This window comes from Salvia miltiorrhiza, chromosome 5, assembly GCF_028751815.1.
Source record: "Salvia miltiorrhiza cultivar Shanhuang (shh) chromosome 5, IMPLAD_Smil_shh, whole genome shotgun sequence".
NCBI lineage: Eukaryota > Viridiplantae > Streptophyta > Magnoliopsida > Lamiales > Lamiaceae > Salvia > Salvia miltiorrhiza.
This window is the reverse complement of record NC_080391.1, coordinates 13481172-13505604: the sequence shown is the minus strand read 5'-3', so window position 1 is coordinate 13505604 and position 24433 is coordinate 13481172. Positions and strand designations below refer to the sequence as shown.

Genomic DNA, 24433 nt, shown 5'->3' with positions numbered 1-24433 from the left:
TCAACTTTCTTCTGTTTACTAGTTAAACCATAAAACGTGTTCCAATAATTTGAAAAGCGCGCAGCTTGTCTGCGGCAAAATGCAAAATAGAAAGAAAGCAAAAAAAGTGTTTTTTTTCTCCTTCCTTTTCAATCCGCCGTAAAACCTTGGAGAATCAATGGGTTGCTCCGGTGTTCCGACAGCAGTGTTTACTGAGACAAACCTGGGCACCTGCCTCGCCGTTCCGGCTTCTCCGGACATCACGGCCGACGACTTCAAGAGTTAGTTTCTTCTTTTTCATTGTTTGCTGAATTGATTTGTTCTGCTTGTCAGATTCTGTTGCTGTCCTTTTCGTGTCCGATTGTGAGGTTTTATTCATAAAGATCAATTTTTTGTGCTATAAAAGGATTTTCCAGGAATTTCTCTATGGAAACTGGTTTTGATGTCGTGAACTGAGAATGTTGCTGGATAATACATTGGTTTTGCCCCTTGTTTTTATCATTTAGGAATAAAAAGGTAAACTTTTTGTTTGTAAATTCCTATTCTGTCATTATTCTTACGCGGAGCTATAGTGTTTTATGTAACTGCATTGCATTATTTAGAAAATGGGATTTCGGGTAACATTAGCGTGACAGATATGAAGTTAAGTAGATAGATCTTGTATACATATGGTTTGAAAGAGAAACATGGTGCTGAGTATTATTTCAAATGAATATGAATCACATATGGTTTAATGTTCGCATTAAGTTTAGGTGGTCTGAGTTTTGAAGTAGTGTATTGAATCATGTTATTGTTGGGATATGCAGTTGGGTGCACAATTTCCAGATCTCGCTTTACGCACATATATATATGTGAAAGTTTGAACGGGTGGGTTGCATACTTTTTTATTAGTTAAGAGTGTTGAACAGAAGAAAAATTTCTGGTGTGGATCAGGAATTGCTTACAGTTCTCTTTTTGAATCATACAGGTTGCTCTACCTTTAAGAAAGTTCATTTTATGTAAGATTATAATTCTACATGTATATGAGATTACCCAAATTGTGCCATTTTAACTTCTATGAACTGAGATGACAAAATGGTGAATCTCGATGTTTCATGTCATTTTTTCGTGGCTGCAATAGGTTGATGTTTCGGTGTAGCTCTTTATCATAGTACTTTGATGTTGTATGCATGACGGTAGAGATAAGAGGAGTTGGCTAATTTGATGAAGGAGTAGCAATATTAGTTGGATGAGATTGTTTTGAGCAAAATTTATTCTTTTTTTTTTCAATAAGAATTTATGTGATTTTTTGGGTGAGAGAAATTGATCGAGGAAAATGGTGTCAGAAAATGTAAAAAATTCAACCTTCTTTAGGTTCAATATAGTGGAATGATATTGATTTTGCGTACTTACATTCTCGCTCTTTATTGAAGAAGCGCGCACTTCATATAATAATGTGTGCGTGAGAACAGTTAGCTGAGTAGCTATCTATATGCTCGATGATGATATGTTGTACTACTCGCAGGAGAGGTGGAAAGGGCGCATCTCAATTGTTTCCCCGAATTCGGAACTATCAGGGTCAAAGCAGTGATGGTATGTTTTTGCTGTATGTATTGTTTCCTCTTTTTACACTCTTTTAAATCTGACAACTAAATTCAGATCTATCTTATCATTCTTCTTGCAAGACCAGGTGACGCAAAAATTACAACGTTATCACTTATCGGGGTCTTTGCCTCTCAAGTATGCTTTTCTGGGTTCAAATGTTACTTGGTTTCTTCAAACACACGTTATTTTATCAAATGTTCCTACTCATGTAGAGTCACTGAGACACAATGGAGCCGAAGTTTGCAATCTGAATTCTGCTGCTGATGTGATTACTAACTTAGTTGAGCTGGGAAGCGCTTCCCCTGAGAAGAGAACAAAATGCAAAAGAAAGATTAAGGTAGGAAGATTTCTGAAGATTTCTACAGCTTTGTGTTTCCGTAGAAAGTGGAAAAGGAAAAATGCGAAGAAAAGCCTGAAACGAGACACCCAATACTAGGGCGTACACAGCCTTGTCTTGTTGAAAAGGAAATGTTGTGTGAATTTGCTACTGAAGCTGAAGTGAATTCGGAGTCCAATGTGATTGGTGAGGCCACGGGTGAAACGATTTCAGTGTCAGGGATTATCAACAAGTACTTTTCAGATTATGATGAAGTGGCCTCCAATCCAAAATCTCTTTCTACCACAGCACGATATAGATGCTGGAAGCAGCGCAGCAGATGTGAATACCGGTCTAGCATAGTGAAGTCGCCCGTATATCCTCCCAGTTCTGAAAAGCATAAAACACCAAACATTGGAAAGGGTCTTTTGGTTGCATCAGCTAGTCTGGGGCTGGCTCCAAGTAATGGACGTTCCATACTTTCTCTGTACCGTCACAATCATGGAGAGTCGATGTTCCATGAATTCTCAGCTGCAGTGTTTGAGATGGCAGACGAATAACTGTAAAGTACAACTCTTTTGTTTGTTTCAAGGTACATACAACTTCAAGTATCAACAAGCATCTTTCACAAATGAAAAGTTGTGTTTATGCTCACACCTACATTTTTATGTTTGTCTCACACAAGTTGGCATTCACTTTTGAGAATGACTCAACTGAATGAAGAATGTTGTATTCTTGTCATGCTATTGTGACTTGCCCTCTAAGAAAGGCATACATTTTTGCTTTTGGAACGCAAGTCATTTTTATTTTTATTGCATAGTGATTTGTCAATATTACAAAGATTAATAGGAGTTTTATCGATATAGATACGTGGGATATGATATCTTTGATCATCTCCAATGGATACTTCAAATTGGCACTCAGCACTCCAACCGTGCTCTATTCTATCACACCTTTTTTGTGCAATTATTATTAATGGTAGTTGTTTGAGTCAATGTTGGATTGAATGTTAATACTGTTATCAATATTTGGGTTCTAAGTACTAATATTTTGGGAGTCTTCCTTAAAATTTTATGCAAAAAATAGCTTTATTTTTATTTATAAATTTAATTTGATCAATTATTAAGTTAATACTCCATTCGGCCCCCAATTACATGCTCCTTTGAGAATGACACGAGTTTTAATAAAATGGCTGAGTGTGTTATGAGTGAAATAAGAGTCATCTTTATGAGAATATTAAAGTGATTAAATGATTAAAGTGGTGTAAGAGTTTCACCTTTTATGGGGTTATGGAGAAATTTTATAAAAAAAATATAAAGGGGAACGAAATTGGAGAACAAATTAAAATGGCAAATGGGGAGATAAATTATTTCTTTTTTAATAAAAGATAAAAGAATATAATTTTGAGATAAAAATTTATATTCACTCCATCCACGATATCGTTTCCACTTTGTGAATGACATGAGTTTTAAAAGTAGTTGATAATAGTGGTTTTGTTGTGAGTGGAGTTTGAGTCCTACTATAATTGTAAGTAGTTTTGTGGACCCTACTGCTATAAATGAAAGTAGAAATGATATTATAGACGGACTAAAATGACAAAAGTGGAAATGTTATTGTAGACGGAGGGAGTGTGACTTTTTTTTCTTTAGTAAAAGATAAAATAATGTAATTTTGAGACAAACTTTACATAAAAGCATGACAAGAAAAATACATGAAAAATATGTATTATCTCCAATCTCTAAAAATATTTTTATGGAATTTAATCAAATAGAAACTTATGTAAAAATGGTACTTCTATTCTTCCATTTAACAAGAAAACCAGACAGAATCATGTTATAATACCTTAAGGGCTCATTTGGTACGAGTGATTAGGGTCTATAATATACCGATGACATCCTTTATAAATTAAAAGTTCAAAACTATTATACTGATTTTAGGGATTCTGTATACTACCTACGAAGGTGGTATAAGTAATATAATTCTGAATTATAACTATTACTACCTCCGTCTCAAAAAAACATGAACGTTTTTCCATTTTGGGGTGTCTCACAAAAACACGAACCTTTCCATTTTAGTACATCATGGCCCACCACTACTTTTCCTTAATTAATTCATAACTCTCACAACACCTTTTAAAGTGGGACCCATTTTCCACTAACTTTAACTCTCAACTAATATTTCTTAAAACCCGTACATTTCTCTTTGTTCATGTTTTTGTGAGACGGAGGGAGTATTAACTTTATATTATATTAATACATTTTACCAAACAACATATTAAATTTTAAAGATATTTTAATGCATTCTATCAAACATAATATTAATACGATATATAATAAAAGACATTATAGTCAAACATATCACACATTGTCCCATACCGCGTGGCAAACGAGCCTTAAGTGTCCTCTGGATGTAGTCATTTTTGTATACAGATTGAGATAAGAGGGGATAAATAAAACCTAGATAAATAATATAGATTAAGTGAGATTGTATTATTTATAAGCGTTTGATAAATAAGATATAATACTAAAATAATTAATATTGTTGTTTGGTAAAAAAGATACAACTATAAATTAAATTAACAAATTACAATTTAGCCTTTTGATGTTGTTTTCTATGTCCTCTGGATGTAGTCAATTTTGAGCTACGTCTATGTATGGTTCTGATCTGTCTGGTTTCTTTTTTGCCCTATGGTTTATGTTGAGCGTTGTCACTTTTGGGCAACGTCATGTATGATATATTGGTTGATGCTTATTTACAGGTTATGGGTCTGCCTAACCCCTCACCCTTCGGGTGTTATTTTATTTTTTATTTTTAAACTATATAAAATGATACATGTAATATGTATTTTCCAACATGATTTCAATTTCAATCTTTTGTTTCTTTCATTACCAATTGAAGAACTTACATAAAAATGACTAGATATAAATATATTTTTCAATACTATTTTCAATATATTTTTTGAATAATAGGAGATTATATTAGCTAATTTATGAGTAAATGGATTATAGGGATATATTCCTTTAAACATTATGGGGCTTATATGAAATGCCAACAATGCTTTAATAAACACGAAGAAGTTGATCATTGGTTGAAGATCGTTCAAAGTGTAAAGTTAATCAAGTGCAAGTTGAAGAGGACCATGAGTAAAATATTGTTCGCCTTCTCCAAGATCGTTCTTTGATGGTTCCTTGGCGTTTTATGGCCTCTTGGAAAAGGATTATTGCGCTTCTTAATAATTTTCACCTCTATGTTACTCACATTTTTCGTGAAGGTAACAAGGTGGCGGATATCTTGGCTGCTGATAATATGGTTGAGGGTTGGTGGACTTTTGAAATTGATAACATCAAGGAGGCGGTGCGTATGGATATGTCTTCACATAGCCACATCCGCATGGTTCTTCATTGATCCCTTGATGCCTTGGTCGCTTGTTTTTCGGCCTTTGCTCCTTGTTTTACTGAGTCTTTCTTTGGTTTTTATTCAAACGGCTGGTGGGCGTGCCTGGCACCGGCTGCATCGTCCGACGGGGCGGTATGTTTCTCGAACCGACAAGTGCTGGTCGTTGATATGTCGTGTTCGGCTCCATGGTGAGCTTTGGTCCATGTCGTGGAACTGCTTTTATTACTTCAGTTTTTCTTCCTGGTTGTGGTGTAATATTGCTGGTGAATCCGGGCTTTCGGTCGAACAGATGGTGGGGGCTCTTGGCGAGGTGGGTCGGCGGCTTTCCCTGTGCTTGAGTTTTCCCGCGGGGAACAGCCTCGGTTGGTGGCTTCGGGGGCTAAAGATTAGGAGGTTTTTCGGGCACTCTTCCGGTATCAATTTTTGGGTGAGCTCAAAACTGGGTCCGGATGTGTGGTGCCTCTGTGGTAGCTCTGCGGTTAGCTTCTTCGCTTACCGGCATCGAGATTTTCGAACCGACAAGTTCTGGTCGTTGATATGTCGCGTTCGGCTCCGTGGTGAGCTTTTACTTCAGTTTCTTGGCTATCGCTCCTGGCTGCATCTTCCTTCTGGGAACGTTTGTCATCTTATTGGTGGCACTGCTTCGCCGAATCTTTTTGGTTGCTCTTTAGGTTCTTTGATCGAACAGTTGGTTGGTGCCTTTGTTGTTTTTGCTCTTTGCACTTTGAGGGATGTCCTCGTTGGTTCTTGTTCTTTCTCTTTTTACGTTTTTTCTGTTAATGAGCCGGGGTTATTTAGGGACGATGGTTCGGCCGGAGTTTCTGAAATAACTCCAACTCAGCTCGTTGACAGCTTCTCTTAGACGAGTACTCTTTTTCCTAACTGAGGCTTTTCCCTCCCGGGTTTCCTTGGTTAGGTTTTAATGAGGCTCGGCCCTTAGTCTGCTTCTTGTGCTTTCAAGGGTTTTTTGGTTTTTCGTTTTAATAAAATTTCATTTAATAATAGGACCATGAGTAAAATAATATAGTCATCATGGAGGGTAATCAAGGTTGTGAGATGAACCATGATCCCAATAACACACAATGGTCTACAAAGAGTTGGAAAAATGTGTGGGGTTAACATGTAGTGAGCTCAAGCTATACCAAGGCTGAGTTGACCAACAATGACGTTAAAGATAAATGAATCCGTTGGCCTAAAAATCTTGGAGATACGAATTTAGTTGGTATAACTATTCGATGCTCTACATGTGAACCAATAAAAGATGGATTAACCCTCGAAGACAACATATAGTTGATCTAAAAAGATGATAATTTAAGAACCAGGGGGCTTAGCCCACTGGCCACCGGGTCCTCACTTAAGTGAAGTGACCCGGGTTCGATCCCTCTTGGGAACGAATTGGTGATTGGAGATATAAGGTTGGAGTTTGGTGAATGGAGAGATAAGGTGGTTCTTGGAGTGGATGGGGAACTAACTACTAACATCTAACATGACTTTGACCGACCAAAAAAAAAAAAAAAAAAAAAAAAAAAAAAAGATGATAATTTAAGTAGTCTAGAATCACTTGTAAATAGATTGTATTTTCATTGTTCATGCACACACTATTAAAAATACTCGTGTACTCATATTATTTAACAATACATTTTTTGCACCATTCAATCTCTATTCTTTTTTCGCGTTATATGTTAATTTATCAATATCGTTCAATCTCGTCACTATGGTCGCGGTTTTTGCCGATGATTCTCACTTTTGATCAAGAATTCAAGTGGAAAGTTTGCCATTAGAGATTATCTCAAAATTCTTCATATCCCTATGCTGAATCCTCTCTATTCAATAGTTTTTTATAATAATTTCTATATTTATTTTGTTGCAGTTAAACTAAATAAAAATTAGATTAACACAGATCTTTTTTAACGAATAAATTATTTGAGTTATGTTCTTCGAGTAATAATTGAGGGAGTTGTAATTTTTAATTGATAACATATGTAAATGTTCGAATCATCGAATATATTATTAAAATATGTAAATAATCGGCACCATGCAAATATTCACATAAAAGAATTCGCACTTTTATTTTTAACTCTGACAGGATAAAATCGGTTAGCTTATAAAATACTAAGTAGAAAGAAAGCCTGATAATGGATGACTGATTTTTACATTTTTGCCGACTCTGAGAGAGTAAAATATCAAATAAAATTGTCTGCAAAATATGCGGAAAATAGATAAATACATAAATAAAATCAGCCCATTAGATAGAGTATTTTTGGGGGAAAAATTTCTGATAAACTCCATCTCTACCATTTTCTTGTTTATTTTGCATTTATTATTCCCAAATTTCACTCACCCTCGAGAGTTCGCTATATATCTATACTAATATAAAAGCAGAGTTTTCTGCAGCAGCCATTTCCCGCCAATCAGCCCAGCCTTTAGCCCAATGGATTTTGCTTGATTATCGTGCACTGGATTAAGAGAGGGTCTGCATTTTGGCTCCAACATCAGCACGATTTTGAATTTGAAATTTGGAGCCCAAATTTCAGCAGCCATTTCCCGCCAATCAGCCCAATGGATTTTGCTTGATTATCGTGCACTGGATTAAGAGAGGGTCTGCATTTTGGCTCCAACATCAGCACGATTTTGAATTTGAAATTTGGAGCCCAAATTTCTTTTCAGCCAACTGTTTTCGAAATTCTATAAATACCACTTCATTATCTTCTAATTCTTCACACTTAACTTCTGGGATTTAACATTTGTAATATCTCTCATCCTTCTTTTTTCCAAAAAAATTATCTGATTTCGCACTTGCAATATTCTTTTGTCTTCTTCGAAAATTTCTATATGTTTCCTTTTGAATCATTTCTCTAATTGCTGCAGAGAGCCTTTCCATGGAAAGAGTTATTCCACTTATAAGTGGCAATGAGATGATTTATCTGATTTCGTACTTTAAAGATTCTCTTGTCTTCTTCAAAAATCTTCAAAAATTTCTATTTGTTTCATTTTTAATCATTTCTCAATATTGCTGCAGAGAGCCTTTCCATGGAAAGAGCTATTCCACTGATAAGTGGCAGTGAGAATGATGAATATTCTTTATGCTGATTTTTCAAACTTCACTGCATTTCGAAAAATTCTTTTTGTTGTCTATTTGAAAACTTTTTGTTTGATTTTCTATAATGAATATTCTGTATGCTCATTTTTCTATCTTTACTACTTTTCAAAAATTTCTTTTTCTTTGTCTACTTGAAAACTTTTTGTTTGCTTTTTCAAAAAGATGTTTGTTTGGAAATGGCTAAGCTATTCTGCAATGACAAAGTTAAATACATGATCATTTGTACAAAAATAAAGTACTTTGCGTTATTGCAGAAAGAATTTTCATAAAGTGATATGTAATCATTTTTTCCATGTTAGAATGTTTATATGCTAAGATATAATTTTTCGTATCACATTTTTAAGGAACCAAAAAAGGATCTAATATTTGTTTAATTTTTTTAAATGATTTTAGAAAAAAGTTGAAGATGGCTCCCCTGTACACCAATATTGATGCACTGGTGACAAATAAAACAACTCAAGCCATAAAAGTGCGCTGTGTGCGAGTGTACAATAGATACGTTGCTGGCTCAAAGTCCGAAATAATTCGAATTGAGTGTGTTGTGCATGATGAACAGGTTTTTGTAGTGTGTGTGTGTAATTGTATTTGGTATCAGATAATTTATTACAAAATAGTATTATATTAAAAAAAACTATGAAAGATATATGCATGTTAATTTATAAAAATATTGTTCAAACTGTTATATTTGAGTGTGTTGTGCATGATGAACAGGTTTTTGTAGTGTGTGTGTGTAATTGTATTTGGTATCAGATAATTTATTACAAAATAGTATTATATTAAAAAAAACTATGAAAGATATATGCATGTTCATTTATAAAAATATTGTCCAAACTGTTATATTTGAATGTGTTGTGCATGATGAACATGTTTTTGTAGTGTGTGTGTAATTTTGTTAATTTATTACAAAATAGTATTATATTAAAAAAAATTATGTAAGATATATGCCTGTTCATTTTTATGCAAATACCCACCTGCTTACCAATAAATACTAATATGCTTACCAATACTTCCCTGCAAATACTTCCCTTCATTTAAAAAAAAAAACTTTTTTCGTATGTCTATGAAAATACTTCCCTGCTTACCAATAAAATATGCAGTACAGTGTTGTCCTTTACCTGAATCAGTGCAAATCAGTGCATTCCTGTTGCATAACAATTCACATGTTAATATATTTGTAGGGAACACGGATACAATTGAGTGTGCCAAACAAACTAACCAAAATGTTTGGAAACAAACTTAAAGAAGGTTTGGTTTATCAAATAATGAATTTCATGGTCAAGAGAAATGGTACGAAGTGGAAGGTGACAGATCATGTGCATCGTCTTGAACTCACGCCAAAAACCATGATTTCGGAAGTATTTCCAAAGTGTTTTCCAAACTATAAGTTCTCATTCAAATCATTTGAGGATATTTCTTCAATTCAGACTACTGATTCAGTAGGAATGTTTGGTATGTGTTTTATTTTTTTGGTATTTGTGGGTTTATTGGTACTACAATGTGCAGTTTGGTAACCTTGGATTATTTTGTAGATGTTATTGGAGTGATAGCAGGGAAAGGGTTTGTGAAGAATGACTCCGAGTCAAAAATGGTTGAATTAAAGTTGGAGGATCAAAAGTATATGTTAATCTTTATTTAAGTTTTCACAGTATAATCATTATGTAGGTTTTTTGTTATTATAATATGATTTTATTTAACAGCCACAATCAAATCTACTGCACTCTATGGGAGGACTATGTTGATATGTTCCTCAATCAAGCTGATGCTGCAGACACAAGGGTTCAGATTATTATTATTCAGCTTTGTCGCCCTAACTTTTATCGTGGTATGAATTTTGTTTGATTTTTTCAGGTTGTATGTTGTGGATAATATTAATAGCTAACTTTGATTGTATGTAGGTGAGATGCGAGCATGCACATCTTACAATGCTTCTCAGATTTTTCTAAATTCTGATATTCCCGAAATAGAAGATTTTAGGAAGCAGTAAGTGTTTCATGATTGTGTAGTGTTGATATGCATTTTATAATTGTTGTTTTTCTTTAGTAATGTGTTGTTTATGTGTAGGATCATTGGGAATCAGTCATTTTCAGCCAGGCTTGAATTATCATTTGAAAAAAGTGTTGTTCAAACTGATGATTTCTTCAATGGAAACATAGTTGTTAAAACGCTCGATGATATTTTCACAGTTGAGGTAATGCATTTAATAGCTAAGAAGAGTAAATTTAGGAAAGATTATGTGTTTTAACAAAAGAACAGTTTCTTTGTTATGATTTTTGGCAGGATGGGGAGCATTGGATCTGTGCCAAAATAGACAATGTTGACTGTTATGCACAATGGTGTTATAACGCTTGCAGAAAATGCACAAGAAAAGTGGAAAAGAAAACTGGAAGATTTTATTGTGGTAACTGTGACAAATATGATGGAGTAGTTAATAAGAGGTTAAGTATATTAAATGCCATTAGTATTTAATTTATTCAATATGATTTAATAGGATGTATTGTACAAGTTTATTAAATTTTTCATATGTGATTTATATCTATTATAGGTATCAACTGATTTTGAATGTGGTTGATTGTACCAATAATGCTTCTTTATTGGTGTGGGATAAGGAGGCTGTGGCCTTGGTTGGGAAAAAAGCTGTGCAAATATCAATGAATGACAAAGAGGCAGCTGATGCCAAGATTGTTCCAAAGGAGATTGATGTAGCTTTGAATGAACGAGTTGTTATGTTTAAGATACAGATGAGATCAGAAGCATCTTTTGTGGAGGATAAGCCATACACAGTTACTAAAGTTTGCACTGACCAACTGGTCATTAATCATTTCTGGAAAGAGAACGATGTTTGTGGGCTTTCTGCGACCCTGGAGGATTTGTCTGACAAAGGTTATTTAGAGCAGTGTGAGTCTTTATCTCAAATTTCAGATATAACAATGGCTGGAGACCTTGGAAAGGTATTGTGTACTTGTGTATTTAAATTGTTGTGTTTCTTACAATTGGTTTAGTCACTGAAACCTAATTTCATTTACTTAAATAGGATTATGGAGATGGGAAAAGCACCCCCATGACTGTTTCACTTGCAGAGTCGCATGTTTTATCAAAGATTTCCCAAATTACAGATATATCAGCTGCTGAAGAGCTTGGGAAGGTATTGTATACTTGTGTATATTAATTGTTGTGTTTTTTACAATTGGTTTAGACATTGAAATGTATTTCATTTCCTTAAATAGGATTATGGAGATGGGTTGAGCACCCCCATGAATGTTTCACTTGCTGAGGTTTCAATGTCAGCTTTCGGGAAGGTATTGCATGATTTATGCATATCAGTATTTGTACTTTTTAATTAGTGTTTAGTTACTTTAAAATTATTTATTGTTTACTGAAATAGGATGGTGATGGGATGATCACCCCAAAGGGTGAAACATTAACCCAGAGTGCTGCATCATTGAAGATTATTAAGGAACCTAATTGCCATGAATTAGTGAAGAGGAAGCTGCTAACTAAGGCTGATATTTGTGGGATGTCTGCATCTGCAGAGAATTTGTTTGACAAAGGTTACTTGGAAGATTGTGAGTCCTTATCACATAACACTGATGTTTCAATGGCTACAGTTTTTGGGAAGGTATTGTATGATTTATGAATATTAATATTTGTACTTTAAATTAGTGTTTAGTTACTTTAACATTTTTTATTGTTTACTGAAATAGGATTGTGAAGATGGGATGATCACCCCAAAGAAGGTTACACAGACTGGGAGTGATGCATCATCGAAGATTATTAAGGAACCTAAGTGCCATGAATCTGTGAAGAGGAAGCTGTTGGATGATTTCACAAATGAAGAAAATGATAGGAAGAAGAAGGCGAGAGCTGTGAAAGTGAAGATTGAAAAGAATTGACGAAGCAAATCCTTTTGTTTTTTGAACTGATCTGTCTAAGGTTCTAAGTAGGAATGGTCATCTTAACTGTTATTTCTATTACAAACTCTATGTTGCAGTACTTTTGTTATGTTAGTTTTGGTTTGATTGCAAATATTGATGCTTACTTGAGTAAGCATCATATAATTTGCAGTCAATAGATTTAGATGACCTTATGTATGAATCTAGCAGTTTGTGTTGGTAGTAATTATTTTGTTTAATCTGCATGACCTTATGTATGAATTTGCCAGTTTGTGTTGGTAGTAACTATTTAGTTTTATCTGGTAAATGTGATTTAGTTTTAAATGTTATTTCTATACATTTATAATCATGTTTAACCAGCATCATTAACTAAAGTACATAATTTGCTAAGAATTATAATATTGTATATATGCTATAATTATTTCAGTTTTATGTTACAGGCCTATGAACTTAACTAAATATTAACTTATACTAATTTACTTTACTGGTGTAAGTCAAAGTTAATAATTTGTACTATATCTATTTACTGTGGTTTAATAGATAGAAAGTACAATCCTATATGAGTTACATATTCAATTTACATCAAATTTCTCTTGACCATGAATCTTATTTTCCAAAGTATTAATTACAGCTTTTATATATTTGAAAGTTTGATATTTAATGCACCTATAGATTTATTTTTTAATTATGAGATTTGAAGTTTGGATTGTATTCGATTTTTTTTATTATTACAAGTTTCATATTTAATGTACATATTTTTTTAACAGAGACAATATTTTACATGCAGAGATACTATAATTAATGCAGATATTGTATTTTAAATATTTATGTTATCAAACTGATGTTATAATGTATTAACGTTGAGTTGCTGAATTGAAATTTTATTGAGAAAAAGAAAAACGAAAGTAACAAAGAAAATAATGTATTAACGTTGAGTTATTACATAAATAGATAGTAACAGGGAATTAAAAACATCTATTCAGTAATTTCTTAACTCATTTCAAGTTTTTGAAAATAAATATATCATTAAAAATATTTTCAATTCAAGTTATTAAGAAGTCTTATATCTAATATAGGATATCATATAAAAAATATGATCTTTTTTTTTCAAATACAGAAATTATAATCTTATATGAATTACCTCTTCAGTTTATATTAATTTAATGTAAACTGAATTTGTTTTTTTGAAGTGTGAATTTAATTACTATTTCTTGTGTATTTGAAGCTGATATCATATGATTTAATGCAGATGTAGTTTTATTTTTTCGTTAAATGTCATTCAGTGTCTATGTTTAATATTTATGTTATCAAACATAAACAAATGACCACCGGGCAGGTCTACTCCATTAAATTTGAAAAAAAAATCACATAATTGACCACCAGGCAGGGCTACTCCATTAAATTTGAAAAAAATAATCACATAATTGACCACCAGGCAGGCCATCTCCGTGATCACCAGGCAGATCACACTCCATTCAAAGTCTAACATAATTTACAAGTAAGGTGATGTTACCTTATGCATAGTAGCCACAATATTTCATAAGGATTTTGTATGGTGTTTTGATCTTGGAGCCACAACATCAGTATATGACCTGTATTTTTAAGCATATAAATCAGTAAAATAGGAGATAGAGATATTTATGGGTAGATCATAAGTATATGGGCTGTACTTTCAACACAGTAAACTTTTCATAAATTTAAAGATATCTATGGTTTAAGATACTAATGAACTCAAAATTGAGAAATATGAAAGTGAGGATTCAATGAACTCAATACTAATGAAACTTTACATAAAGTTAAAATTTCTGTATTATGAAAGTGAGAATTCAATGAACTCAATATTGAAAAATATAAAAAGGAACCCAAAATTCCCAAAATGTCACATAAGATATATAAATTTAGTTTTATGAATATAATATTAAAATTTATAAAATTCTATTATGTATATATATATGTGAGTATAAGTCTGATCTGGGTTTTAAAAAGCCCGAGGCGCATGAGGCGCAAACATGCCTCGGAGCCTAGGCGCAGGGCTTTAAGCGCAGGCGCGGGCTTTTCGTAGGCGAGGCGCAGTAAAGCCTAAAAAATTCTAATATATTTACCTAAGGTAAGTGACGAACTGACTTCTAGAATTTAGATAATGGGTAATTCACTAATTTGTATATAAATTAATATTTAATAGATTAGTTCATATAGTACTAGAATATCCTAATATTTTAGAATAAATGAGCTGTATACCTCCTGCACACCACACTAATTTGCCTCACTCTTAATTAATAATATTTTATTAGAATAGTGGAATATCCTAATATTTTAGAATAAATGATATACAGCTGTATACCTCCTGCACACCACACTAATTTGCCTCACACTTAATTAATAATATTTTATTAATTAAGCCCACACTCCATGCGCCTCGCTTAGGAAAAAAGTTAGCATGTGTTGTTATTTCCTAGGAACTGTGAGGAGGTATTATCTGTACTGTCTTGACATTTGAATACTTGCAGGTTAATAACCACTGGATATTAGCTAATTAACTTTTATATAAATAAGTTTTGTAATAAAGGCTCATTTTTTCTCATCTGCAGATTCACTTACAGTGCTCATATTAGCAAATCTCAGAAGCTTATATTACTCAAGAACAGTAAAGTTGAAGTTTCTTTACTTTTAACCATTTTTGTTGTGAAAGTGATTATATTATTCTTCACCTTTTTTTTATACGAGTTTTTTTATTGAGGAATTTTTTTTTATAAATTTTTACTAATTTTTTCACATATTTTACAGGTGATTCTAAATGAGAAAGCTAACAAAATCGTTGAAGATTACTGGCGTCAGATCAAATGCAGAAAATTCTACTGGTATTTATTATATTTCTATCTTTGTGAATAATGTATGAAAATGAGTTCTTATCTTGATATTGGTTCTTCATTTTTGCTGTAGATCTTGAGTAGACAGTGAAGTTTTTATCTGCATAATAAACTTCAGTAGATCTTCACGTTTCTGTTTTTTGCTCTCCATTATTTTTTACATTTCTGTAAGAAAATCACATAAGTTTGAGTATTAGTAAGGAATGTCTTAGATAAAGTGAAAAATATACAACAAAGAAATTAAGTACACAGGAGGTAAGATACTTATCTTTTTTTGGCGGATTTTTGTACATGAAAATTGTGCTTAAACTGTTTGGAAGGACATTTAGTTAGTAAGTATCGAATTTCTGGTAATACAATTTATTGATGAATATATTGAGCTATAAATTACTACCTCTTTGGCCTTCTTATAAAGCCATTCCATAGGTAATTGTTCCTTCCTGTAGATCGAACTGGGGGCTCTGAAATTTTTAAATCAGCGTCTTCAAATCTGAAAAGGATTCGTGTTTTGGTGTTAGTTAATTTTGAAACTTTAGTGTAAGTCTAAAGTAAGGGTTAAGAAATCTCGGTATTTGTACCTTTTTGCTCATACTCTTCGGATCTGAAAGGATTCGGCGTTTCTGGTTCTTGGCTTCACCAATTGTGCATGTAGTGTCGGTAGGCGTGGCTGCACTTGCGAGAGACTTTCAGATGTTGTGAGTTTTAGGCTCTGTATTTGTACACACTGAATAAGCGAGATTTCTAAGTTTTCGAAGGGATTTGGATCAAAAAATTGGTAGTTGTGTAGCTGTAATTGAAGTTTGTGGATGGTATTGTGGAATAGTTTTCAGATTTGGATGTGGAGAAGGATGGGATATGCGGGGTATGGAATTAGGGTAAGAATTTAGAGAGAAGACTCTAGAATTCTAGAGTGAAGCGGCGCCTCCTAACCTTTAGAATGAAGGTGGACTTGAAACCCTAGAAATGAAGTTCTCTCTATTTATATTATTGTATCTTTATGGCATAATAAATTTAGTTGTTGTGGTAGTTGGCAGCCATATAAGATAATTATAATTTATAGTTTTTTGTGGTAATAAGAATGATAGGATATTAGATTGTAGTGGGTTCGAGAATAATAAGCCTGATGGGCTTCATATATGAAAAATCATGGCGTTAATTTATTTAATTCATGTCCAAAATTATTATTTTTAGTTTGGGTCATTTGTTTGGATTATCATCTTTTTTCTATTATATTGCTTCTATTTTTTGTTTGTTAAATAAGAAGGCCCGCATTAAGCGAGAGGCCTGCTCTTATATCATTGTTCCACTAAAAAATTTAATATCTCCTCCCCTGATATTATTTAGCTAGGTATTATTTATCTTAGTTTTATTTATCACCATTTATCTCAATTTATATATCAAACACTGTGTTCAAAATTATCATATTAATGTGAGTTGTTGATTCGTATGAAAATACGTGGATTATTGAATATTTTGCATTATTTGTTCAATTCCAATATACGTAACTATCTATTATGAACAACAACTTAATCAAAAATAGCAGAAGTATTATCATTTAAAAAATAATTAGAAACAACATAAGTATTGATACACATATATGAAACTATGTAATTTATATACAACAAAGTTAAACTGATAATTCAAATGTGACATTAAATTGAGTGTGTGTATATATATATATATATATATATATATATATATATATATATATATATATATATACGCATATCAAACTATTATACTATAATTTTTTATACAGTATACTTATATGTATATTGTCCAATCACTATGAAAAACAAGTTTTAGTTAATTAGGGTTTATTATATTATTTTGTGTTTGTGTGTGTCTGTGAAAATGAATAACAGACTTTTTAATTTTAATAAATTTATGTCGAAAATTCTTGATATATTCAACTATTCTATATTATATTTTTATGCCAGATTTGCTAAAATATGTATACTTCAGTGTTAAATTTAAAGCGATTAACTTATAAAATTCTTATTTTGTGTTGTCATTATTTGTAGATGTTGAAAGGTCTATCTCTTCAAATGTTGTGGAGAATGTAGATAGTGTTGTTGATTTTGAAGACAATGGTTCGAAATTTATCATTATTGATAAATTTAAAAAGCAAAAGAGATCTTTTTGTGTATCTTCATCTCCAAGTGATAATTCCATTATTGATCGTCGCAAGAAGAAGAAAGTTGAAAGTCAAGGTGATTAGTTATTGTTTAGTAGTATAAATTTATAATGATGTTATCTATATATACATGTCAATTAATATTTAATTTTATAAGTGTTGTGTTGTTTACAAATGAATATATATATATATATATATATATATATATATATATATAAAGAACATATGTTTCCTATAATTTGTGAGTTTATATATATTTATCGATTAATTTTTTATATATGTTATGTTTCTATCATGTTTTATATATAGTTTACATTGTTTAGTAGTAATTCTTTAATGCCTCAAAAGTAATTTATATATATATATATATATATATATATATATATATATATGTGTGTGTGTGTGTGTGTGTGTGTGTGTGTTAAAATTTTAATTTATATTTATATTATGTTAGTTATTTTTGTGTAATACTATTGCAAGTCTTTGAAAGGATTCCAATTTTGCTTACTGTGAACATATTAAGCAAGTGTATTATATTTTTAGGTAATTCTTTATATTAAGGAGTACAACTTATGAAATTCAAATATGTTTACAATAAGTAAGTACATAGTTTTTTTAAAATATATGAATGATAGCATACATTGTATGAATAATTTAGTGAATGCTATTTGAGTAGAAGTTTTTTTACCGATTGGGTACTTATATTTTAGTTGCTTTTTGAAAATAAGTATGATAGTGCTTTGCATTTTCTTTTAACTTATTTTTGTACTTTCGAGTTATTTATATTGACAAATATATTTTGATTTTTTTTTTCTTCAGAATATTGGGATATTGGAGATGTTGTTCATGAATGTGAACATTGTTTTGCATTTTTTTGGTATGAAGAAAGATTGGCGAAGACTGTTAATTCTACAAAACCCAAATATTCATTGTGTTGCATGCATGGAAAAATTGAACTTCCAAAAGCTATGTGTCCGCCAAAAGTATTATATGATCTTATTTTTGGAAATAATGCCAAAAGTAAGCATTATCTCCAAAATATTAGATCTTATAATAATATGTTTGGATTCACATCAATGGGTGGTAAAATTGATCACTCGATAAATCAAGGCAATACCCCTCCGATTTTTCGATTGCATGGGCAAAACTATCATCTCATTGGTAGTTTGATGCCTATGGAAGGTTGTCCTCCAAAGTTTGCGCAGTTGTATATCTATGACACAGATAATGAAGTTCACAATAGAATACTTTCAGTGAGGTAATTTATTTCATTTGTGGTTTTTTTTTTACAATATTTTATACATGTAATTACTTTATATTTATAGTATTTTAATATTGTTTCAGGGATGTTGGAAATTTTAATGAATTACATACTGAAATTGTGCGTGATTTGCAAGCAATGCTTGATGAACAAAATGTGTTGGCGAAGTCATTTAGGATGGCTAAGGATCGATTAAGGGATGCAATCCAGCCAGATGTGAAATTGAGATTGATTAGTGAAAGAGGGAAAGATGCTCGAACTTATAATTTGCCGTCTACGTCCGAAGTAGCTGCACTTATTGTTGGAGACATAGATGATTCAATGGGCAATAGAGATATTGTTATTGAGTTCAAGAGTGGAAAATTGAAACGAATTAATGAGCTTCATCCATCGTATCTTGCATTACAATATCCATTGTTGTTTCCATATGGAGAAGATGGGTATAAATGTGACATTCCATTTGCAAAGGGTGTTGAAGAAAGCAAATTTTCGCGGAAGAAAATAAGTGTGAAGGAATTTTTGGCCTATCGATTGCATGAAAGACGTGGAGAATTTTCTATATTGTTCTATTGTCGACGTTTGTTTCAGCAGTTTATTGTTGATAGTTACACTATGGTGGAAGCTGGTAGATTGAACTTTTTTCGTTATAATCAAAATAAATTGCGATGTGATATGTATAAAGGTTTAGCAGATGCTTTGATACGAGGTGAGAGGGATCCAGCTATGCAGGGAAAACGAGTGATTTTGCCGTCTTCTTTCATTGGTGGTGCACGATATATGATTCAAAATTACCAAGATGCTATGACTATTTGTAGTTGGGCTGGATATCCGGATTTGTTTATCACTTTTACTTGCAATCCAAAGTGGCCAGAGTTAGTTAGATATCTTGATGCTAAAGGTCTAAAGTCAGAGGATCGGCCCGATATAGTTTCCAGAGTTTTCAAAATAAAGTTAGACAATCTAATTCATAGTGTTCGCAATGATCGAGTATTCGGTGTGGTCCGAGCAGGTATTTATATAGATTATTTTCTTTATACATATATTTTCATGAATTCAATATATATTCTAAATTAAACTTTCTTTTCTTAGTTGTTTACACAATTGAATTCCAAAAACGAGGATTGCCACATGCGCATATTTTGCTATTTATGGCAAAAGAGGATAAACATCCTGATGCTGAAGATATAGATAAGATCATTTCAGCGGAAATTCCAGATCCAATAGATGATGCTCAATATTATGAAGCTGTTAAAGAATTCATGGTTCATGGTCCATGTGGTGCCCTCAGAATTTCATCGCCGTGTATGATGAATGGTCGTTGTACGAAGTATTTTCCAAAGAAATATGTTGATGCAACAACTGTTGATGATGACGGATATCCTGTATATAGAAGGCGGAATAATGGGCGCGTTATATTGAAGAATGGTATATCTTTGGACAATAGATATGTTGTGCCTCACAATCGTGGTTTGCTTTTGAAGTATGGTGCTCATATTAATGTAGAATGGTGTAATCAATCACGATCGATCAAGTATTTATTCAAGTATATTAATAAAGGCAATGATCGTGTTACTGCATCATTTTATAATTCAAGCGAAGAAGATGATGAAGGGAGGGGCATAGATGAGGTGAATCAGTATTATGATTGTAGATACATCTCACCATGTGAAGCTGCTTGGAGAGTATTTGGATTTGAAATCCAATACAAAAAACCTTCTGTGGAGAGATTGAGTTACCATTTACCTGGTGAGCATGCGGTTATATTTTCAGAGGCAGATCGGCTTGAAAATATTTTGAATAGGGAAACTATTCATGAAAGTATGTTCTTAGGTTGGTTTGAAGCAAACAAAATGTATGCAGAAGCTAAGGAGTTTACATATCCTGAATTTCCTACAAAATTTGTTTGGAAAATTACGGAAAATCATCGGAGATGGGAACCAAGGAAACAAGGAGTTTCTATAGGTAGATTGTATTATGTTCCACCAGGTTCGGGTGAATCATTTTACTTAAGATGTTTGTTGAATATTGTTCGAGGTGCGACTTCTTATGAGGATATTAGATGTGTAAATGGTGTACAATATTCAACATTTCGTGAGGCTTGCTATGCTTTGGGTTTGTTAGAAGATGATAAAGAATATATTGATGGGATTGTTGAAGCAAGTAATTGGGCTTCTGCTTCATCTTTGAGAAGGTTATTTGTGACGTTGCTTACTTCAAGTTCCATGAGTCGGCCTGAAAATGTGTGGAGCAGTACTTGGAATTTATTAGGCGATGATATCTTATATCAACAGAGATTGGTATTACGATATCCAGGTATGTTTTTATGATGCTTTGTTATTAGTTAAAGCACTCCTTTTGTGATAATAATGAGTAAATTTATATGAATATGTGAATGTATATACATTGAAAATATATGGTATGTTTTTATATTATATATTGAAAAATGACTTATAAAAGTGGAATAATTAAACTATTGATATATAATTTGATAGCATAAATAGAATTCCATATTTTAAAAATATTGAAACATAATTCAATCATTTAAAATTGATCTATAAGTGAACGCATTAATTAAAAATAGGGATATATATGGTGATTGTAAAAAATATATATTATAATATTTTATTATTTAGTAAGCTAAATAATATTTGTTGGTATCAAGTTTAGTATCATATGCAATTCATTTTTCATCAAGTATGTCTGCCTGTAATACTTCTATTTAAATATATGTATATATATTTGTTTGTATATATATATATATATATATATATATATATATATATATGGGCGCGCTCCAGTGAGATCCCCTATTTTTCGTGAAACACTAAGGATAATGAATAAGACATATAATATTAATGAACAAGACGTATATCTAACGAACAAAATGTATATACTGATGAAAAATAAAATTTAAATAATTGGTAATGAATAAGACATATATACTGATCAACAAGGCAGTATATACTGATGAACAATGCAGTATAAACTGTTGAATAACAAAATTTAAAATTTTTTGGTTCCTCTAGGATTCGAAACCTGTGAAAAAAATTCTCCCTCCAGATACAATATCAGCCATAGGATTGATAAAATAAACGCACCAGATCGTGCTCTAGATCTCATTAAAATTAGGGGGTCTCATTGGCGCGACCCCCTATATATATATATATATATATATATATATATATATATATATATATATATATATTATTGGCAAGTGTGTAAAAATGTAGCGTAATTAAAGATATTTTTTGTGCAAATGTAGTGTACCGTCTGTTTAGGATAGGTTTCAAAAGTGTACTTTGATGAAAAATATTAAAATAATATGAATTATAAGTATATCTATTAAATGTAATTCTATATTATTTTGCAACTAATTCCTTTTATTTTGGAAATATTTTTGTGTAGATTTGAAGCTTACAGATATTGAAATTCAAAATTTTACATTGGTTGAAATTGAGAAGTTATTGGGTGAGCTTGGTAAGAGTTTGCGTGATTTTGAAACAATGCCATTTCCATCTTCGGAATTCTTGGATATGAGCAATGATAGGTTGATCTATGATGAGTTAGCATATGATCGTGAACAATTGGCTAAAGATCATCTTGAATATCTTGAGAAATTTACTGATGAGCAGCATGGAGTTTACAATACAATTATGACTTCAGTGGAATCTGAGTTTGGTGGTATATTTTTTGTGTATGGGTATGGAGGAACTGGAAAAACTTTTATATGGAAGTCATTGTCTGCTGCTATTCGTTCAAAGGGGGAAATTGTTTTGAATGTTGCATCAAGTGGAATTGCTTCATTGTTATTGCCAGGTGGAAGAACAGCGCATTCACGTTTCAAGATTCCTATTAGTATTAATGAGGATTCTATGTGTAATATAAAACCAGGAAGTCCGTTGGCAGAGCTAATTTTGATGGCAAAGCTTATTATATGGGATGAAGCTCCTATGGTGCACAAGTATTGTTTTGAAGCATTAGACAGAAGTATTCGTGATATAATGCGAGTTCGTGATGAATCAAGGTTAGATGTGCCATTTGGTGGTAAAACTGTTGTACTTGGTGGTGATTTTCGGCAAATATTACCTGTTATCCCTAAAGGTAATAGGCATGATATAGTTAATGCAACGATCAATTCATCTTACCTTTGGAACAGTTGCAAAGTGTTGAGGTTGACAAAGAATATGCGTTTACGACAAGTGTCTGAGAATATGGCCACTGAATTGGAAGAATTTTCGAGTTGGATAGCTGATGTTGGAGATGGATTAATTGGGAGTTGTGGTGATGGTGTTTCTGTGATTAGATTACCTGACGATATTGTGCTTAAGAGTAATGATGATCCGTTAAGAACTATCGTATCTAGCACATATCCGTTGTTCCATAGTGATAACTCTGATTTGTCTTACTTGGATAATAGGGCAATACTTGCTCCTACTTTAGATGTAGTTCATTCCATTAATGAATACATGATTAATTTCAGGGGTGGAGATGGTAAAATGTACTTTAGCTCAAACAGTTCTTGCAGATCTGATTCAGGTAGCAGCTTGATCAACGATATTCACACTCCTGAGTTTTTGAATAGTTTGAAGTGTTCTGGTTTACCAAATCATGAATTGTTCTTGAAAGTTGGGACTCCAGTAATGTTGTTGAGAAATATTGATCATCATAATGGGTTGTGTAATGGCACTCGACTTGTGATTACAAGGTTGGGTTCTCATATGTTGGAGGGAAAATTACTAAGTGGTCACAATGTTGGCCAATTAGTTTTGATCCCTAGGCTCAATATGATACCTTCTGATATAAGATTGCCTTTCAAATTTCAAAGACGACAATTTCCATTGGTTGTTTCATATGCAATGACCATTAATAAAAGTCAAGGACAATCATTGGCACATGTGGGCTTGTATTTGAAGAAACCTGTGTTCAGCCATGGTCAACTTTATGTTGCTATCTCAAGGGTCACCAGTCGACAAGGTTTGAAAATATTGGTATGTGGTGATAGTGATGAAGAATGTAATAGTACTGATAATGTAGTTTATAAAGAAGTTTTTCGAAATTTGTAATTTATATTTGACTACTTTGTTTAATGGAAGAGACCACGACTAGATTATGTTGTTTGTTGTAGTTTTTAAGATAATTTTATCATAATTATGCACCTAAATAAAAAAGTTCAATGGTATTATATATTTTGAAATAATTTTTATTCCAACTTAAGTATAGGTTACATTAATCTGCATCTCCTTATTTCATTGTCAAATTAGTATATTTATTAGCTTCATTATCGAAAGTATAATGGGCTGTTATTAGTTACTACATCATTAAATGTACCAAAAATTCATTAATCTTATTAATTGTTAGTATATGAAATTAGTATATCCCTTTGTATTGCGCATATGGCATCTCTTTATGAGGTGCATATTTATGTATTATTACTGTAAACATAATTTAAAAATATTTAAAAACATTATGGTATTGAATGTTTTTACTTAGCCATATTGTGGAAAGTTATAGTAATGATGTTTTGTAAAAAAGTGACAAAAACCATGGAGAATAGTACGTCTAATTGCAAAATGGTAATACAAATACAAGATTAATTTATATTTTGCCATAATAAAAATAGATGATAAACACGTGTACTTGCAAATTTAATATATGTACAACATAAAGATTTGTTAATTGCAAATTAACAAATTTTTAATTACTTTATTTAGTATAATGTAGAATTATTGATGTTATAAGTCTGTGCGTGTTTTATTTTTTCTATATTTTAAATTTTGTTTTAAGAAAAAATTTATTATTTTATTTTTTTGACTTAGGGGAGTTGGAGAGGGAGAGCAATGAGATTTGAACCCGAGACCTCACAGTTCACAACCAGGAGGTCGCACCGCTTGGAGTCCCCTTGG

The 24433-nt window shown here is 32.1% G+C and overlaps 3 protein-coding genes and 1 long non-coding RNA gene across 27 annotated transcripts; 3 read left to right on the top strand and 1 right to left on the bottom strand.

The window, feature by feature from the left end:
- The first annotated feature begins 13 nt into the window (after nt 1-13).
- On the top strand, nt 14-2689 carry LOC130986164 (uncharacterized). Of its 16 annotated transcripts, none has more exons than XM_057909475.1 (5): nt 134-260; nt 786-846; nt 1484-1551; nt 1649-1698; nt 1776-2689. In XM_057909475.1, exons 1-5 carry the CDS (start codon nt 158-160, stop codon nt 1782-1784), a joined length of 291 nt encoding a protein of 96 aa, XP_057765458.1. In that variant the 5' UTR covers nt 134-157; the 3' UTR covers nt 1785-2689. The 16 variants fall into 16 exon arrangements, 10 of the variants coding, with proteins under 10 accessions (XP_057765459.1, XP_057765453.1, XP_057765450.1 ...); XM_057909472.1 differs by having other exon boundaries at nt 1644-1698; XM_057909473.1 differs by having other exon boundaries at nt 1484-1553; nt 1670-1698.
- Nucleotides 2690-7626: 4937 nt separating this feature from the next.
- On the top strand, nt 7627-12510 carry LOC130986160 (uncharacterized). Of its 2 annotated transcripts, none has more exons than XM_057909461.1 (12): nt 7627-8931; nt 9554-9824; nt 9905-9989; nt 10073-10197; nt 10271-10355; nt 10437-10563; nt 10653-10810; nt 10918-11323; nt 11407-11517; nt 11600-11671; nt 11758-11991; nt 12077-12510. In XM_057909461.1, exons 1-12 carry the CDS (start codon nt 8782-8784, stop codon nt 12263-12265), a joined length of 2013 nt encoding a protein of 670 aa, XP_057765444.1. In that variant the 5' UTR covers nt 7627-8781; the 3' UTR covers nt 12266-12510. The 2 variants fall into 2 exon arrangements, with proteins under 2 accessions (XP_057765444.1, XP_057765443.1); XM_057909460.1 differs by having other exon boundaries at nt 10629-10810.
- On the bottom strand, nt 9127-16351 carry LOC130986162 (uncharacterized). The gene is made up of 4 exons (XR_009089187.1): nt 15711-16351; nt 15527-15622; nt 13779-15441; nt 9127-9516 (listed from the first exon to the last, which is right to left on the bottom strand). It is a non-coding gene; the product is annotated as an uncharacterized LOC130986162 (long non-coding RNA).
- Nucleotides 14779-23639, top strand: LOC130986159 (uncharacterized). Of its 8 annotated transcripts, none has more exons than XM_057909453.1 (7): nt 14779-14909; nt 15050-15123; nt 17157-17345; nt 18089-18527; nt 18614-19539; nt 19620-20843; nt 21936-23639. In XM_057909453.1, exons 2-7 carry the CDS (start codon nt 15060-15062, stop codon nt 23591-23593), a joined length of 4500 nt encoding a protein of 1499 aa, XP_057765436.1. In that variant the 5' UTR covers nt 14779-14909; nt 15050-15059; the 3' UTR covers nt 23594-23639. The 8 variants fall into 8 exon arrangements, with proteins under 8 accessions (XP_057765436.1, XP_057765441.1, XP_057765437.1 ...); XM_057909454.1 differs by having other exon boundaries at nt 14803-14914; XM_057909455.1 differs by having other exon boundaries at nt 14827-14953.
- The last annotated feature ends 794 nt before the right edge of the window (nt 23640-24433 follow it).

Bases quoted from the DNA above. Each gene is read 5' to 3' on its own strand.
- LOC130986159 (XM_057909453.1), top strand. From the start codon at position 15,060: ATGAGAAAGCTAACAAAATCGTTGAAGATTACTGGCGTCAGATCAAAT. The intron at 15,124-17,156 runs GTATTTATTATA...CATTATTTGTAG, and splicing joins AAATGCAGAAAATTCTACTG to ATGTTGAAAGGTCTATCTCT. The intron at 19,540-19,619 runs GTATTTATATAG...TTCTTTTCTTAG, and splicing joins ATTCGGTGTGGTCCGAGCAG to TTGTTTACACAATTGAATTC.
- LOC130986164 (XM_057909467.1), top strand. From the start codon at position 158: ATGGGTTGCTCCGGTGTTCCGACAGCAGTGTTTACTGAGACAAACCTG. The intron at 847-1,483 runs GTGGGTTGCATA...TACTACTCGCAG, and splicing joins ATATGTGAAAGTTTGAACGG to GAGAGGTGGAAAGGGCGCAT. The intron at 1,552-1,643 runs GTATGTTTTTGC...TCTTCTTGCAAG, and splicing joins TCAGGGTCAAAGCAGTGATG to ACCAGGTGACGCAAAAATTA.
- LOC130986160 (XM_057909460.1), top strand. From the start codon at position 8,782: ATGGCTCCCCTGTACACCAATATTGATGCACTGGTGACAAATAAAACA. The intron at 11,518-11,599 runs GTATTGTATACT...TTCCTTAAATAG, and splicing joins CTGCTGAAGAGCTTGGGAAG to GATTATGGAGATGGGTTGAG. The intron at 11,992-12,076 runs GTATTGTATGAT...TTACTGAAATAG, and splicing joins TGGCTACAGTTTTTGGGAAG to GATTGTGAAGATGGGATGAT.